The following is a 15,907-nucleotide window of genomic DNA, read 5'->3' as shown; positions in this document are numbered from 1 at the left end:
AGCAATGAAAGCAGGAGTCACACCCAAGTCAGTCTGACCCTAAAACCTGTCTCTTTCCACAAGACAAATGCAATGCAATGCATACCTGCCGTGTGCCAGGCACTAAGCTAAACACTGGAAACCCAAAGACAAGATGCAGTCTCTTTTGTAAGAATTGGGTGAGATCATGTGCAAAGGACCTGTGGCAGATTGTATTTTCCCAAATTGGCCTGGTGCCCCTTGACTCTGGGGGCGGACTTTGTGGCGGAGGCCAGCCACGGGGGCCACGAGAAGTCATGCGTGGAGAGGAATGGAGCTCCCTGCCAACAGAGGGCTCCACCCGCTGGAAATGTGAGCGAGCCAGCCTTCATCGTTGGACACACATTCCCACTGCGCCCTCTCAGAGTTACTGACCCACAGAATCTCTGAGCACAAAGAATAGCCGTTTCACACCAGTAAGCTCTGGGGGTAATTATTTACACAGCTATAGTCATGGAACGAGACTCCGTAAAGTGCTTTCATGTGTAAGATGTTACTAGTAAACCTGAGATTGACATAAGGCGATAGTGTCGGTGTCTGAGCAAGTCAACTCGGGTCTTACCTGGGGTTCTACCCCTCCTGGGTGGGGGCTTGTGTGCAGGGGCACACATTTGGGAAATGATCCATGGGATCAGGGTCAGGGGACCGGGGTACGGGGAGTGGCACAGGGAAGGAAGCTCGGCCAGCTCTGGGGAGTGTTGTTGAGCTGATTGGCCACTGTGTGCAGCTGGGGCTCAGCACCACCTGAGAGCCTCTCAGGAACCCAAGGACAGATGAGCCGTGGCGTGTGGGAGGGGCCTGCTGACTCCAGCCCCTATTGGTGGAGGTTTTTCAGAGGGGGATGCGCTCACCCCTGGCGCTTGCCAGATGGAATGCCCTAGAATGGCTTAGACAGCTCGCTTGGCAAAGGAGCCCAGGGAGGATGCCGAACCTGGCGCTGAGAGATTACACCACGTGCGCTGGGCTGACAGGCTGCGAATTGGAGCGTAAAAGGTGAGCCACACGTCCCGGTATTCAGTAGTCCGCCGGTCGGTACTTCCTTTCACATGATGTCCTGGACGGAGGCCTGCAGGGCCAACCTCTGCCTGGTCAGTTTCCCCACCGCCGGGAGACAGTCTGCCTCACCTCTCTGGAAGGGCCTGTGCAGTTTCAGGCCTGTGTGAACCAGGCCTTTGTGTCCTCAAAGCCACCATCCTTCAGCACCAGGCCCTGTAGGTGATCCCAATCATAGAGATCCCTAGGGAGAGGCCGGGGTCAGGGCATTTACTGCCCCGGGGAGACCAGGCTCTGGGCATGGATTTCCAGCTTCAGCCCCTTGCAGAAGCATCTCAGGAACTGACAGTGCCCCAGCAGGCCATGCTTTTTGGAGACTGAGGCTTTGGGAAGCAGCCTTTTGAAGGAAGCCAGTGCAGAGGGTGAAGTTGCTTTATTCAGACCCTTAGCTTTTTTGCTCCTAGAAACTAATGATATGGTGAGGAGACCCCTGAGCAGGTGTGTAAAGAAGGCCTTCTGTCCAGGGTCAGGCTGGGACCTGGGGCGAGAAGTGCTCTGCATGACCTCACCTCTAGGACCTGGGTTGCTGGTCAGCTCCAGTGCTCACGCTCTGGAACATTCAATACTTAGTGGTCTTATTTTCCAAATGGAGAACAGGGCTCCTTGCTTCGGGGCTTTGTTTCCTGCCTTTAAGCCACTTCTTCCCTGTTATGCAAGGGAGCTGGCTTGTGCCGCCTTCCAGGGAGGAAGGTCCCAAGCAGCTGCAGACCCTGGAGCACAGAGAGGGAGGAAAGGAATCAGCACTCTGGGTGCCGGGAGGAGCCAGCAGGAGGAGCTCCGTTTCCCCCAAGAGAGGCTGTGGAGGGGCTGCGCCTAGGGGCGGGGAAGGAACTTGGATTTAGGAAAGGAATTCACCAATTATGTCACTATCAACAATGCTCTGATGCAGGGCACCTGCCGTAGACCAGGCATCGAGCTTCCCCTCTGAGAGACTGAACTTGAACTTGTATGGGGACTGGCTGAGAACCCAACCCCTTTCCACTCTCCCGTTGCCTTTCCTTCAGCTTTCTCTCCTCCTGGGTCAAGAATCATAGCCCCTTTCTTCCTTCTTTATCTCAAGTCAGCTGGGAGAAGGTCTGGCCTCAGCGGCTAAGTACAGTTTGGTCCTTCAGGTTTCCTCCTCAGGACTGAGGAGCTTCCTGGGATCTGGGGCTTTCCATGCAAACTGCAAAGTCCAGGAAGGTTGGCCACCTCAAGGCTCTCCTGTATGGGGGAGACGGATGCAATTATAGCCACGTAGGTGAGTGCTAAGCTCTAGGGGACCCCAGAGGAAGTGTGTCTAGACCGAGTCTTGTAAGGACATAAGCCTTGAAAGCAAAGAAAACAGGGGCACCTGGGTGGCTCAGTCGGTTAAGCATCCGACTCTTAGTTTCGGCTCAGGTCATGATTTCAAGGTTTGTGAGTTCATGCCCTGCATTGGGCTCTGTGCTGACAGTGTGGAGCCTGCTTGGGATTCTCTACCTGCCCCTCCCTCTCTGCACCTCCCCTGCTCGCTCTCTCTCTCTCTCTCTCGCTCTCTCTCTCTCAAAAATAAATAAAAACTTAAAAAAAATAAAAAATAAAAAAAAATCAAGCAAAGAAAACATGACAAACCAATGTGGCAGTAGGGGTAAACAGGACAGCAGACGTGATGATGCTGATCCCCAGGCCAGCCTGTGTTTCCGTCCCCTGAGCTGCAGCCACCCTGCGTGGAGCCTCTGGGGGCTGCCCAGGTTTCTGTGTGCTCTGTCCTGGAATCTCTAAATGAAAGCCACTCTGATTCACAGAAGACCCTTGCTGGGGGTGAAGGGCAGTGAACTGGGCAGAACTGCGCCAGCATAGAGGGGCCTGGTGCCCTAAGGGAAAACTGCTCTTTAATGGGGGCTGGGAGAAGGTAGGGGAGTGGGGGTCCTGGAAAGTTCCCAGCAAACTGAATTTGGAGCCCTTGCCCACCCTGCAGACAAGGCTGTAAGGAATGGAATCCCACCCCTGATGATGTGGGAAGTAGGCGACACGTAAGGAAAAGAAGTCATCTCTCAGGTGTTTCCAAGGACCTGTAACCATTTGTCTGCATTCATACATCATTTGTTTGGAGGCCACATGTCCCCATACAGACTACCTTGGCCACATGAAGGACTTTCTCAACTCTGGGCCAAAGAGTCCTGTCTGATAAGTTCCAGGCCCGTTATTCTTGGGTGGGTGGCCACCAAGCTCCCAGCTTCTGAGTGGGAGACCCAGGAGTTCACCAGGAATATCTTGAGTCTGGACACACAAAAGAATAAAGCAAAGGTCTAACCTGGTCCTCAGAAAGGCTGTGGCTGGGTTCTCCCTGAGGTGACACGTGAGGCAAAAGGTAATGTTTCTCAAAGTACATCTGGGCCCATGTGTACCACAGTCTTCTGGGGAGGCTCATTAAAAATTCAGTGCCCACCTTTTGGGATGAGCACTGGGTGTTATATGGAAACCAATTTGACAATAAATTTCATATTAAAAAAAAACTTAAAATAAATTAATTAAAAAAAAAAAATTCAGTGCCCAGGTGGCTCCTGGGTGGCTCAGTCAGTTAAGTATCTGACTTCTGCTCAGGTCATGATCTCGTGGTTCATGAGTTCGAGCCCCATGTCAGGCTCTGTGCTGACAGCTCAGAGCCTGGAGCCTGCTTCCAATTCTGTCTCTCTCTCTCTGCCCTCGCCCACTTGTGCTCTGTCTCTCTCTCAAAAATAAACAAACATAAAAAAAAAAAAAATTCAGCACCCAGGCCATGTTCTAGAAATACAGAATCATGAACCCTGGTGGTGGGACCCAGAATCAGCATTTTGAACAGTCACCTTAGGAGATTCTTCGGCTTAGTGTAAAAATTCTCTCTTGGGAGTAGTTGCTATTTATTTTACATCAAAGAAATTAATCTCTAATGTAAGATTTCCAGGATGAATCTAACACAGGGTTTCTCAGCCTTGGCACATTTGACCTTTTGGACCAGATCATTCTTTTTCCGGGGAGCAAGGGCTTTCCTGTGCACTGTAGCATGTTTAACATCTCTGGACGCTAGATACCCGTAGAATCCTACAGTTGTGACAACCAAAACTATAAAAATATCTTCCGACATTGCCAATGTCCCTTAAAGGGAAAAGTCCCCCCCTCCCCCCCAAAAGGGATGACATCCTTAGGAAATCTGACGTGGGTCCAGCATGTTATATGCTTCCCCGTGCTTGGGACGCCCTCCAGGCCAGGCTCTGGCCACAAGGCCCTCCGCCCTCCTCACCGCCTTCCAGCTGCAGATGGGGCTGAGGCCCCATGGTCCCTCGTGAGACTCACACGGTCACTCTCTCCTGGTCGTGGTGCAAAGCCAGACCTTTAACGTCTCCCTTTACCGTTCCTACCGCTCCTGCCAGTCTTCCCCGTTCGTGCCATTCCCCCTGCCTCACAGGCAGGGGACACAGATGGCAGGACCGTGAGAGGACGGCACAGGCTGCCCCTTCCAGTGGTGCAGGTGAGGCGTCAAGGAGAGGGCGTGTGGGGAAGAAGGCTGCTCTTGTGAAAACACGAAGTTTATTTTTGTGCTTATTCTAAAGCACACGTGGTCATGCCAGGAAACGTGGCAAGCACAGGAAAATACACAGATAGAGAAGAAATAAGTCACCCGTGACTCCACTGCCCAGACAGCCAACACGGACGCCGAGAGGGCGCCCCCTTCGGCCGTTCTTCCCATCCTGGCTGGTGTGCGAGCAGGATGGCACGTGGACAGAACACTTGACGGAGAACAGTAACAAGCATCCGGCGTTCCGGGTTCAACGTCGGCTTTATTCAGGTCCGGGGACCAGAGGCTCAGGCAGCCTATCTTGCAGGAGATTTGGCACCTGAAGGGCTCTCCGTGCCCCGCCCCCACCCCGCCCCATCAAGAAGGCGCTCCCGCAGATGGAGCGTCAAAACTCGTCTTTTATGTCAAAATGGGGCTGGTCTTCGGGCTTGAAGTCCAGGTTGGGGCTGCCGTCCTCGTTGAGTATCCTCCGGGCCGTGTAGCCGACGATGGGGTATTTGGCTTTGTACACCGTGGTGAAGACGTCGTCCAGGGACTTCAGCTCCTCGGCAGTGAGGCCGGTCTTGGGGGAAAGGCCCAAAGCAACACGAAAGGCAGGGGCGAGGGGAGGGGGAGGAGGCGAGACGAGTGAGTTGTGCCTCAAACTGGACTCTCACCACCCAGCCCTACTCCTCCCACACCCTTGATGCCAGAGGAAAAGTATCTCAACTCGCCAACTGACTTTTTAAGGCACAATCCTGTGCAGGCGGGAGTGGTGCGGGAGTCATGGCTTCATCATGTCCTGCCATTTGACTAACGTGGGAATTAAAGACGCCAGTGAGGGGCACCTCGTTGGCTCAGTCGGTTAAGCGTCCGACTCTTGGTTTCGACTCAGGTCACCATCTCACGGTTTGTGAGTTTGAGCCCTGAGTTGGGCTCTGTGCTGACAGCGTGGAGCCTGCGTGGGATTCTCTCTCTCCCCTCCCCCCACCCCTCTCTGCCCCTTCCACACACCCCCCCACACTGGTGCTGTCTCTGTCTCTCTCAAAAATAAATAAAGTACAAAAAAAGAAAAAAAAAAAACCTCCAGCGAACACCCAGCCTCAGGCAGGATGGGGTATGCTCTGTACCCACCTCCTTTCCACTGCTCTCTACACACTCTTCCCATTATAAATTCATACACCCTCCCCCCTCCTTGATTCCTGAGTGTAATCAATCTTTAACGTTTGACTTTAATGAGTTTGACTCATCTGAGCACAACTGGGGCGAATGCCAGTCCCTCCGGTGGAATTACTGAGACCCTGAAATGGCTTTTGCCGATGCTATTTTCTCCTCCACAGAAATACGAACACGGGGGACACTCTGCTTTTCACCCTGTTCATGCCCTGAGCGGCCTGGTGAGTGGGTGTCAGAGATCACAGCGAATCTGGAAGAGACTGGGGGTGGCGGGTGCAGACTGCAAGGGGGAGGGGGCTCCCAAGGCACTGTGAAGATCACAGAGTCGATCACAAGTTCACAAGAGTCCGGACTTGACTCTGTAGGCAATGGGGAGTCCTGAGTAGGAGTGGCATAGGAAGATACTTACTTCAAGGGAACAGTTGGCTACACTGAGAGTGGACTGGAATATCAACGAGCTAAGTAGGAAGCTTGGCTATTTCCCAAGGGTAAAAAAGGCCATGGCCAAGGGGATGGGACATTTTGACAAAGGCTCATAACCTGGCTCACAGTGTCATGGGTGAGGTCTGCAGGATCGAGGGACATCTTGGCCACCCCTCTGGTGGAGTCCTTCCCGGTCAAGGCATTGTAGGGGGCTCCTCGTCCATAAAACTCTGTAGTGGGGAAAAGGGGAGAGGATGTGATTGTGGACGTGCACGCAAAACAGCCAGGAGACTGTACGGGGCTTCTGAGACCCAATCCAATGCTAAAACTGGCTCCAGGCCCAAGGAGAGGGGAAGCAGTGAAGACGAGAAGCCCCTCTGCCGTCAGTTTGGATTCCACTGATTCAGAATATGGAATAAGTCACACACGCCGGGCTGAGGGGTGGGTTTTTAAAAAATACGGAATGGAAATGATCCCTTAAAAATACTTAAAATGCAAACAAGAAAAATGTCCAGTCTTCTTAAATGTCGGTGGAAGCCAAGTCTGCTTCCGTTCAACAGCTTTTGTTTGGTAAACAATGAGCCACAACAAAACTACCTCCCTGATACCATCTGTAGTTAACCACTAGAGAAACCATTTCATGGCATTAAAATGTTGGATCGTGTTCTATGATCCCAATGCCTTGCAAAGCAACACTTTGCCTATTGCTGCTTCAACTACAGTAAGTTGCCAGGTTTGAATTTGATTGCACAGGCAGCAGGGAGCCACAGAAGGTCTTTGAGCAGGAGTGTGACATTATTAGAAAAACACTGTGGCAATACAACACTGGCAAAGATTGTTAATTCAGTCTGAGGGAAAGGGACCTGGCCAGCTTTCCTTCCCTTCTTTTGCATACCCAGCGCCCACTCTGGCTGCCAAGCTCCCCAGAAGTAAGGATTCATAAAGCCGAGCCACTTACCCTTTCCAGAAGTGACATCAAACACCACTCCTTTCACTGCCATGTAGATGGGCTGATCTTCCTAGAAAGCAGGAGAGAAGCTGTGAGGAGGAGCCCAAGAGCCCAGCTCCTCCAGCCCAAGTGAGTGACATCACTCCGGGCTGTGCAGACAGTAGTGGGTGGAGGTACAAAGCAGCCTCTCCCGAGCCGGTCCTCGGCGAGTTCGGCGCCATCAGGAGCTTGCCCGCCCCTGCCCGATGTCACATCCCCTCACAGACTTTGGGAAGGTGACACAAAGTATCATGACAAGCCTATGGCAACACTTTTCTGTAAACAAACACAAGCAAACCAGGGACTGAAGCAGCTCTGCACGGATAAAAATCCAAAGGATGTTAAATGATGAATTATTTACATCAGCCCAAATTTCCTTCCATCTTTGGCAATGGAATCAGTCCGAATGATCCATTTTACATTTTGCCTCTCATAGGTAATGCGGTTTCGTACAAACGTTTCCATGTATTGAAATCCCCCAAACGGCTGTCACTCTAACAGCTCTATCTTATGGTAGTGCTACTGCATTCCTGTTTGTTCAGCTGTTCTGTTTTGGGTATTTGGGTTCTTTCCAATTCCTTAAAACTATAAATGGCGGGATTATGAGTATCTTTCTACAAGCTACTTTATAATTTGGTGAGTTATTTCCTTGAGGCGTGCAATACATGGTCCAGGAATAATCCTGGACCAAAGCATACGAACAGTGTAATCAGTTTTATTAAAAATTTAACCAGCGTGTCCTTCAAAAGGCCCACTGACAGTGCTAGAAATATATAAGCAATGCTGTCTCCCAGACAGTACTAACAATGAGTCTTATACTTTATTTTTTGCTATATTCGTGGGTACAAAATGTTACCTTTGAATTCTTACCCCTCCGCCCCCGACCAAAGAGAATAATTCAAAAACAGATGGCATGAATTTTCTAACTTCCATCAAGGTGGACTCGGGCTGGGGCAGTTGACATAGCTCTTGGACTTGCAGGGCCAGTTCTTAGCCCTATTGCGGGTACAGGGACACCAACCAGTCGGCCCACAGGCTGGGGTGAAGGGATGCGTTGCAGCTGGGTGTATGGGAATCTCTGGATCTACAGGAACACACTGCTTGGTCTTCTGTAGGGTTGGGTCTTAAGGTTCTTGCCCTTGTTGAGCTTAAGGTCAAGTGTTTTCATGACTACATTCAACACAGAGAGGAGGAGAGAAGTTAAGCAACTTGACCAAGCAAATATATCTCACTGTCACATAACTTCACAGGCCTCCGTTTCTCTAACTGTTATATACAGGTAACACCCACTGACCTTGCAGGAATGCTGTACGTGAGCACATGGTAGGTCCAGCATAGGAGCTCAGTAAATGGTTGGTTATTAGAGTCCCTATTAGCTCCCACAGATGCTCCCTAGAATTTCTGTTGACTTAGTGGATACTTGTTCCACCTCAACTAATAAGAATTATTTTATATGTTTTTAAATTTTTATCTTTAAGTAATCCCTACCCTCAATGTGGGGCTCGAACTCACAGCCCCGAGACCAAGAGTAGCATGCTCTACCAGCTGAGCCAGCCAGGCGCCCTGGTAAGGGTTATTTTACATGCCATGGTGTAACCAGCCAGCAGCCTGCTTTCTTCTTTACAGCCTTTCTTTCACTGTGATTATTTGTTTCTTGACATCAGTGGCTCAACTGGGGTTATGTTTTATTCGAACTTAAAAAATATATATGAACAGTTATAATTTTACCCATAGCATTTTGTCATATTTTCCATTCTGTTGCTTTTCCTTTGCTATTTTGTTACTTTTTTGTGTGCAAAGAGTCATAGAAACATGACATTCACATACATAAAATATAAAAATATGTATCTCATCACTAACACCCTCAATTTCTTCAACAGATAAATTTTTTAAAAGTTTATAGTTTATTTATTTATTGGGGTCCCTGGGTAGCTCAGTTGGTTAAGTGTCTGACTTCGGCTCAAGCCATGATCTCACAGTTTGTGAGTTCGAGCCCCGCGTCAGGCTCTGTGCTGAGAGCTCAGAGCCTGGAGCCTGCTTTGGAGTCTGGTCCCTCTCTCTCTGCCCCATCCCCACTCATGCTCGCTCATGCGCGCGCGCGCTCTCTCTCTCTCTCCCAAACATACACATTTAAAAAATTTAAAAAAAAATAAGTTTATTTATTTATTTTGAGAGGGACAGAAAGAGAGAATCCCAAGCAGGCTCCGCACTATCAGCACAGAGCCTGACACAGAGCTCAAACTCACGAACCATGAGATCATGACCTGAGCCCAAATCAAGAGTCGGACACTTAACCGACTGAGCCACCCAGACGCCCCTCTTCAATAGTTAAATATTTATCCCCTCACAAAACTATGCATTAAGGTGTAAGTGCTAAGAGGAGGTCTTAGCAAAGGGGTAGAAAGGAACGGTGAACGCCTCTGAGGCTTTCCTGTTACACAGACATTTCACGGAGAGGAATGCCCTTGTCAGTTAATTGTCAAGTGTGCTGGGGGTGGGGGGTTGTTCCTATCCCGTGGAGCTGATGTCCCCTGACAGCAGGCATGGTTTTCAGGCCCCGGAGGTGGCAGCTGAGAGGACAGAGGGTGAATGGAAGCCTCGGGAGCATAAACACAGGCTCTGGAATAGACATGTCCTCAGAGACACCAAAGACACACACACTTATCGCCAGCTTCACACCGTGGTCCCCTACCCTCAAGTCCGCCTGGAAGGACATGCATCATTCTTATCCGCACAGCAGGCCTGAAATAACAGCAGGTCTGCCTTTTTCTGAGACCAAAGGAGGGGTCACCACGGTGGGGTGTTCCTAGCACAAGTTTTCAAGTCAAACAGGCCTGGGTTTGAGCCCCCACTTATACGCTGTGCTGTCTTGGGCAAATTACTTAACTTGTCTGGGCCTCAGTCTTCTCCTCTGTAATAGGAAGATACTACAAGTGTCCACTTGCTGGGCTGTTGTGATGATTAACCAAGACAAGAGATAGGAAGCACTTAGCAGTTTAGGGAAATAAGTGTTAGTTTCCCTTATCCTTCCCTAGATTTTGAAAGTTATAAGATCTGAGAGGAATCAGATACTCAAGTGCAAGAAGATTCTATCTTCCTAAAGGAAAGATAGGGGGAAAAAATGTAATTCCCAAGTCACAGATAAGGATCCTGGAAGAAATGTAAGTTAAAACTGGAAGGGGCCTTGAAGATAATCTAACACCGTCATTTTACAGATGCAGCTATCCAGGCTGGGGAATTATGAGACCTGCCCAGAGTCACAAAGAAATTAGAGCAGTTTCTGGAACCTGGAGCCTTGGAACCCAAATCATTCCACTCTCTGGCTTGTACCCCCAGAGGGCACACAGCAGGAAGACCATGAACTACTACTCGCCTGGGACCAGGAGAGGGTGAGAGTGGCCTGGGAAATTCAACCATCCACAAGACTCAGAACCAACAGGTAAGACACGGGATAGGTCAGAGGTACTCAGTGGAAGGGAATCAGGGTAACTGAATCAGGGTAACTCCCTCTGCATAACTGAGACCCGGCCTTTTTCCTCTGGGCCTTGGGCTTGCTTTACCATCTGGCCTTCCTCCCTGCCTACAGTCAGGCAGGGCCAGTAGAGCGCCATGAGAGTTACCAGAGAAGCAGATGCATAAGCAGCAGGGCAGAGGAGGGAGGGCCTTTTCCACAGCAGGGAGGGAGAGGCCTGGAGCCTGGGCTCAGGCAGGCAGGAAGGCAGGCCCAGCAGTCAGCCAGCCAGCCAGCGGCACCTGAGCCTTCAACCCTCAGACCCTGCACCAGGGCCCGGGGACAGAGTAGAAGTTCCTCTCTGGAACTCTCTCCTTGGAAAAGAGGGAAAACTGTTGCGGATGTTTGCTTCTGCAGAAATAACAGGGCTCCAAGGGTCTAAGGCCATGTTTTTCTGACTGAAATTGACATTAGTAAGTATTAGTGGGTCATGGAGTTAATTTAGTGATTTACAGATTTTTTTTAATTAAGTTTAAAAAAGAAAAGTTTAAAATAGAACAGAAAATAGAAAACATTGAAGTGACTCACACATAGTAATAAGCCTTGTTTCATGGAACTTCTGTTGTGTGGGTGTATACCGAGGTAGAATGCAAAATTGTATTCCTTAACATGGGCCAAATATCTACAAGACATCGCTCTATTGTATAATTAGAGAGGGTGGTTTTACCTCTTTATTTACCTACCTCTATCCCATAGCCTTCACTGTCTGTATATTCTTTTTATGTTTACTTATTTTTGAAAAAGAGAGAGAGAGAGAGAGAGAGAGACAGAGCATGAAGGGGGCAGGGGCAGAGGGAGGGAGACACAGAATTCGAAGCAGGCTCCAGGCTCGGAGCTGTCAGCACAGAGCCCGACGTGGGGGCTCGAACTCACGAACCGGGAGATCATGACCTGAACCGAAATCAAGGGTGGGACGCTTAACAGACAGACCCACCTAGGCGCCCCTAAACTGCATTTCTGGTCATACTTGTACTCTGATATCGTCTTCTTAGAACCAATATAGCTTCGGAGCGGCCACTGCCTGGAGCAGCGAAGAGGGAGGCTTTTGGTAGTTCATTTTCCTTGTACGAGCCAGGGTGGGCAGAGCCTGATTCGTCACTATAACTATCTAGCTGTGTAAACCTGGGCAAGTTACTTCGTCTCCATGCTTCCTTCCTCATCTGAAAAATGAGCTAACAACAGCACCTACCTCATCGGGTTGTGGTCATCATTAAATGAGTTAATGCTTTAAAGCTTAGGATAGTGCCTGATAGAGTTAGCTCTACGTAAGAGTAAAATACATAATATCTGGTCCCAGGCCCAGAAGTCAGGCGGGTGTGGGGGCAGGCAGGGTGACCCGCTCTGCACTTGGTCCTACAAAGCAATTAAGGCAGAAAACATTATCTTCTGAGGATGGCATTCCCTCTGGACCAAAGAGAACCCTCAGAGTCACCTCATCTTCCCTATGGAGGTCTGAGGCAGCACCCCATAATCAACTATATTAACATTTCCACAGTGAAGCATGAACATGAATATTCACACTAAATAGGATACATAAGGACTATAAATAGATTCGTGTCAGTTCCAGCAAGGCTCTATCACCAAAGGAGTTCAGATTGGGTTGGGTTTTGCTGTTAAATGACTTGTATAAAAACAAAAACAAAAACACAACCTTCTGGGGCACCTGGCTGGCTCAGTCGGTAGAGCATGCAACTCTTTATCTCAGGGTTCTAAGTTCAAGCCCCACGCTGAGTGTAGAAGTTACTTAAAAATAAAATCTTTAAATTTTTTAAGTTTATTTTGAGAGAGAGAGCGAGCTAGTAGGGGAGGGGCAGAGAGAGGGAAACAGAGGATCTGAAGTGGGCTCTGTGCTGATGGCAGTGAGCTAGATGCGGGGCTCAAACCCACAAACTGTGAGATCATGACCTGGACCGAAGTCAGATGCTTAACCAACTGAGTCACCCAGGCGCTCCCTGTAAAAATAGTCTTTTTTTTTTTTTTAATGTTTATTTATTTTTGAGAGGGGGAAGAGGGACAGAGAGAGGGAGACATAGAATCCGAAGCAGACCCCAGGCTCTGAACTGTCAGCACAGAGCCCAACATGGGGCTCGAACTTCCCAACCATGAGGTCATGACCTGAGCTGAAGTCGGATGATTAACCGACTGAACCACCCAGGCGCCCCCCCAAAATAAAATCTTAAAAAAAAAAAACAACCTAGTTTTCAGAGTTTATTTGATTTTTGAATTGCAAAAGAGGATTATGGGACCTGTTTTGCCTCTTGCTTATATCTTTAATAACAAGCTAATAGCAGCTAAGATTTATTAAGGCTTACTATGCTAAGATTACTGCAGGCCTATCCAGTGCACTTTGCATATCACTGTCTCATTTAATCCTCAAACCTGTATAGAGTAGGAACTCTTGTTATAGCCATTATGATGGTCAATTTTATGTGACAACTTTGATCAACTACAGTATCTAGGTGTTGCTATGAAGATATTCTGTAAATGTGATTAACATTTACAATCAGTTGACTTTGTTACATAAAGGAGACTATCCTGAATAATCTAGGTGGGCCTACCTGTATTAGTTGAAGGGCCTCAAGAACAGAATTGAGATTTCCCTGATGAAGAAGAAATTCTACTGGTGGGCTGGGACATCAGCTACTGCCCAGGGGTTTCAGGCCTGCTTTGTGGATTTAAGACTTGCCTAGCCAGCAACCATGATAACATAAACCAATTCCTACAATAAACCAAATATATTATCTGCTACTGGTTCTGTTTCTGGTGGACTTCTGACTGAGAAAAGCATCTTATAGATGGAAAAAAAAAAAAAGAGAAACTCCATGAGCTTTAGTAATTTGCCCAAAGTCACACAGTAGAATAGGGACTCATAGCCAGGTATGATTCAAAGGTATAAAGCTTGAACTAGGATACTGTAAAATGTATTATACAAACAATGACACTTCTGAGAGTGAAGTGGGGGGTCGGGGGGGTGGGGAGGGTGCTATTAGTAATTATCCCCAGACAACAGGCATAAACCAGAACCATCTAGGGCAGATCAGAGCACAGCAAGGCTCTACTCAGCTGCACTCAACAGCCCCTCTCCTCCCTCTCTTCCTCTCTCTGCTTACAGACCCCAAAACAACTCTCTCCTTTAACCATTTTCCATCCCGAGCTTCCCTCTCTCCTTCCCCTAGTTATCAATCAATAATGTCAGCATAAAACACTAAGGGTCTTTTCTCCATCCTCATCCTGCAGCCCCTGGAGCTATTGTTTCAAGTACCCTCAACCGTGAACTCTCTCTTCTCTTGGGTTCTGTGCTGGGGGTCCCCAAGCTTGCCGCCATGTTTCAAGATTCACTAGAAGGACTCAGAACTCAGCACACAAGTTGTACTCAGAGCTCAGATTTATTAAAGCCATATAGAAGGATACACAGCCAGATCATAAGAGAAAAGGACAGAGGTAGAGTCTAGAGGAATCCATGTGCAGACTTCCTTATGTTCTCCCTTCCCCATGAAAGGTAACACACAACGCACTCTTCCTCCCGCAATACAACACAGCAATACGCTTGTGATGTTTCTGCCCAGGGAAACCCATTAGACACTTAGAGCCCAAGGTTTTTACTGGCAGCTAGCCATGTAGGCCCTCTCTGCCTAGTGTGTTCCACATAAATACACTGTATAAAAAGCCCAGACTGAGCCACCCTTAACCGTTAGGGAAGTGTGGAACACCCTGAAATTCCAGACACCAGCCAAGAGCCACTCTTGCCAGCAGGCCTTTCTAAGGAGAGCAGGCCTGTTCACTTTTTTTCTGTACGGGTTCCTGGATCCTGTATCATCCGGTTCCCTGGCGCCCTGAAAGATGCGTCCCTTAGCATCTAGTCACATCCCTCTGTGTTCTCTTCCACTCAGGCTTGAAACCAACATCTCTTTACAGTGATATTCAAACTAGCATCACCTCCTGAGGGCCAGGTTTCTGACTCCCTTGCGAACCTAGTCCAAGGCTAGCTAACAGAGTTAGGGAGCCCAGGCTGGAGAGTTTTAACAAGAGAACACTGGGTCCCTTCCTTGTTCTATCACTAACTAGTGGCACGCCTCGGTTTCCTCACGCGTAAAAGCAGGAGGTCGGTTCCCATCAACGCTGACATGTTATGGCACAGTGATCTCCCCACCAAACTGTTCCCCTCACTGCCAGATCGGCCGCGCTGTGGCCCTTCTGTGCAGTATTATTCTCACTCTCCGCAGGCATTACACTGGGCCCCAGCAGCCCAAACAGACGGGTGACTGTGAAGAGTTTCCTGGACATCTCCAGACTACTGACTGAAGTGGGTGTGTTGGGGTGGGGGCGGTCTTTGTCTCTAACCTCCTCCGATCTCCCGCTCGGTCCTCTCCCCCAGCTTCTGCTCAGCCTCAAGGGCACAGGCACTAAAAGTGGGTTTGAGGAGTCGGGGCAGGAAAACAGTGTAGGGAAGCCTGGCTCATCCCTGGGCCAGCCCCTGTTCCCACCTAACCCAGCAAGCAGGTTTTACTTCCCTCTCTCCCTCGCCACTCGCCCCAAAGAATCGGCATAAGTGTCTGCCCCCAGCTGACGCTAACACAAAAATCCCAAAAGTTCCGAGGTTCATGGACGGACCACGGGCCGCAACACGTCCCAACGGGGCCGTTGGCCGGCAGGGAGGGGGCAGCGCGGGGCGGGGTGTGCGGGCTCGACGCAGGGGCTAAGCGGGGCGCCCCGACGGGGGAGGACTCCCCGTGTCGCTGCGCGGCCGTCGGCGCGGGGCCAGGAAGCTCGCAGGCCTCGCGCCCGGCTCGGGGGCCCGCGCCTCCCCCGAGGCCTCCCGTCCGCTCACCTCCTCCCCGCCGTAGCGGGCCAGCTCCTCCTCCGTGAAGAGCCGCACCGGGGGCCCCCGCTCGGCGGGGCGCGGCGCCTGCCCGGCCTGGGCTGCGGGCAGCCCCGGAGCCAGCGCCAGGAGCAGGGCCAGCGCTGCCAGCGGCCGCAGCCGCAGCCGCCGCCCGGGCGCGGGGCCCGCCATGGTGCGCGCGCGGAGCTGGGCTGGGGCGGCCTGGGCGGCCCGGACCCGCGCGCTCCCGCGCCTCGGCCCCAGAACCCCGCCCCGCCCCGCGCGCGCCCGCCCTGCCCCGCCCCGCGCCCTCGGGACCGCGCCGCTGGAGGCGGGGAGCCCCGGGTGTAAACCGAGGCTCCTGACTCCCCAGCCCGGCCTGCAAGCTGAGCTACAGTAGTAGTTCCTTGAGTGGGTACGTGG

At 50.4% G+C, this 15,907-nt stretch overlaps 1 protein-coding gene across 2 annotated transcripts; it reads right to left on the bottom strand.

The window, feature by feature from the left end:
- Positions 1–4,582: 4,582 nt before the first annotated feature.
- Positions 4,583–15,739, bottom strand: NENF (neudesin neurotrophic factor). Of its 2 annotated transcripts, none has more exons than XM_027074481.2 (4): positions 15,494–15,739; positions 7,125–7,185; positions 6,284–6,396; positions 4,583–5,150 (listed from the first exon to the last, which is right to left on the bottom strand). In XM_027074481.2, exons 1-4 carry the CDS (start codon positions 15,674–15,676, stop codon positions 4,974–4,976), a joined length of 534 nt encoding a protein of 177 aa, XP_026930282.1. In that variant the 5' UTR covers positions 15,677–15,739; the 3' UTR covers positions 4,583–4,973. The 2 variants fall into 2 exon arrangements, with proteins under 2 accessions (XP_026930282.1, XP_026930283.1); XM_027074482.2 differs by having other exon boundaries at positions 6,293–6,396; positions 15,494–15,733.
- Between the last annotated feature and the right edge of the window lie 168 nt (positions 15,740–15,907).

The sequence above is a fragment of the Acinonyx jubatus genome, chromosome E4 (assembly GCF_027475565.1).
Source record: "Acinonyx jubatus isolate Ajub_Pintada_27869175 chromosome E4, VMU_Ajub_asm_v1.0, whole genome shotgun sequence".
Lineage (NCBI taxonomy): Eukaryota > Metazoa > Chordata > Mammalia > Carnivora > Felidae > Acinonyx > Acinonyx jubatus.
Note: the sequence above shows the minus strand (reverse complement) of the source record. Positions and strands in the feature narration are given on the sequence as shown.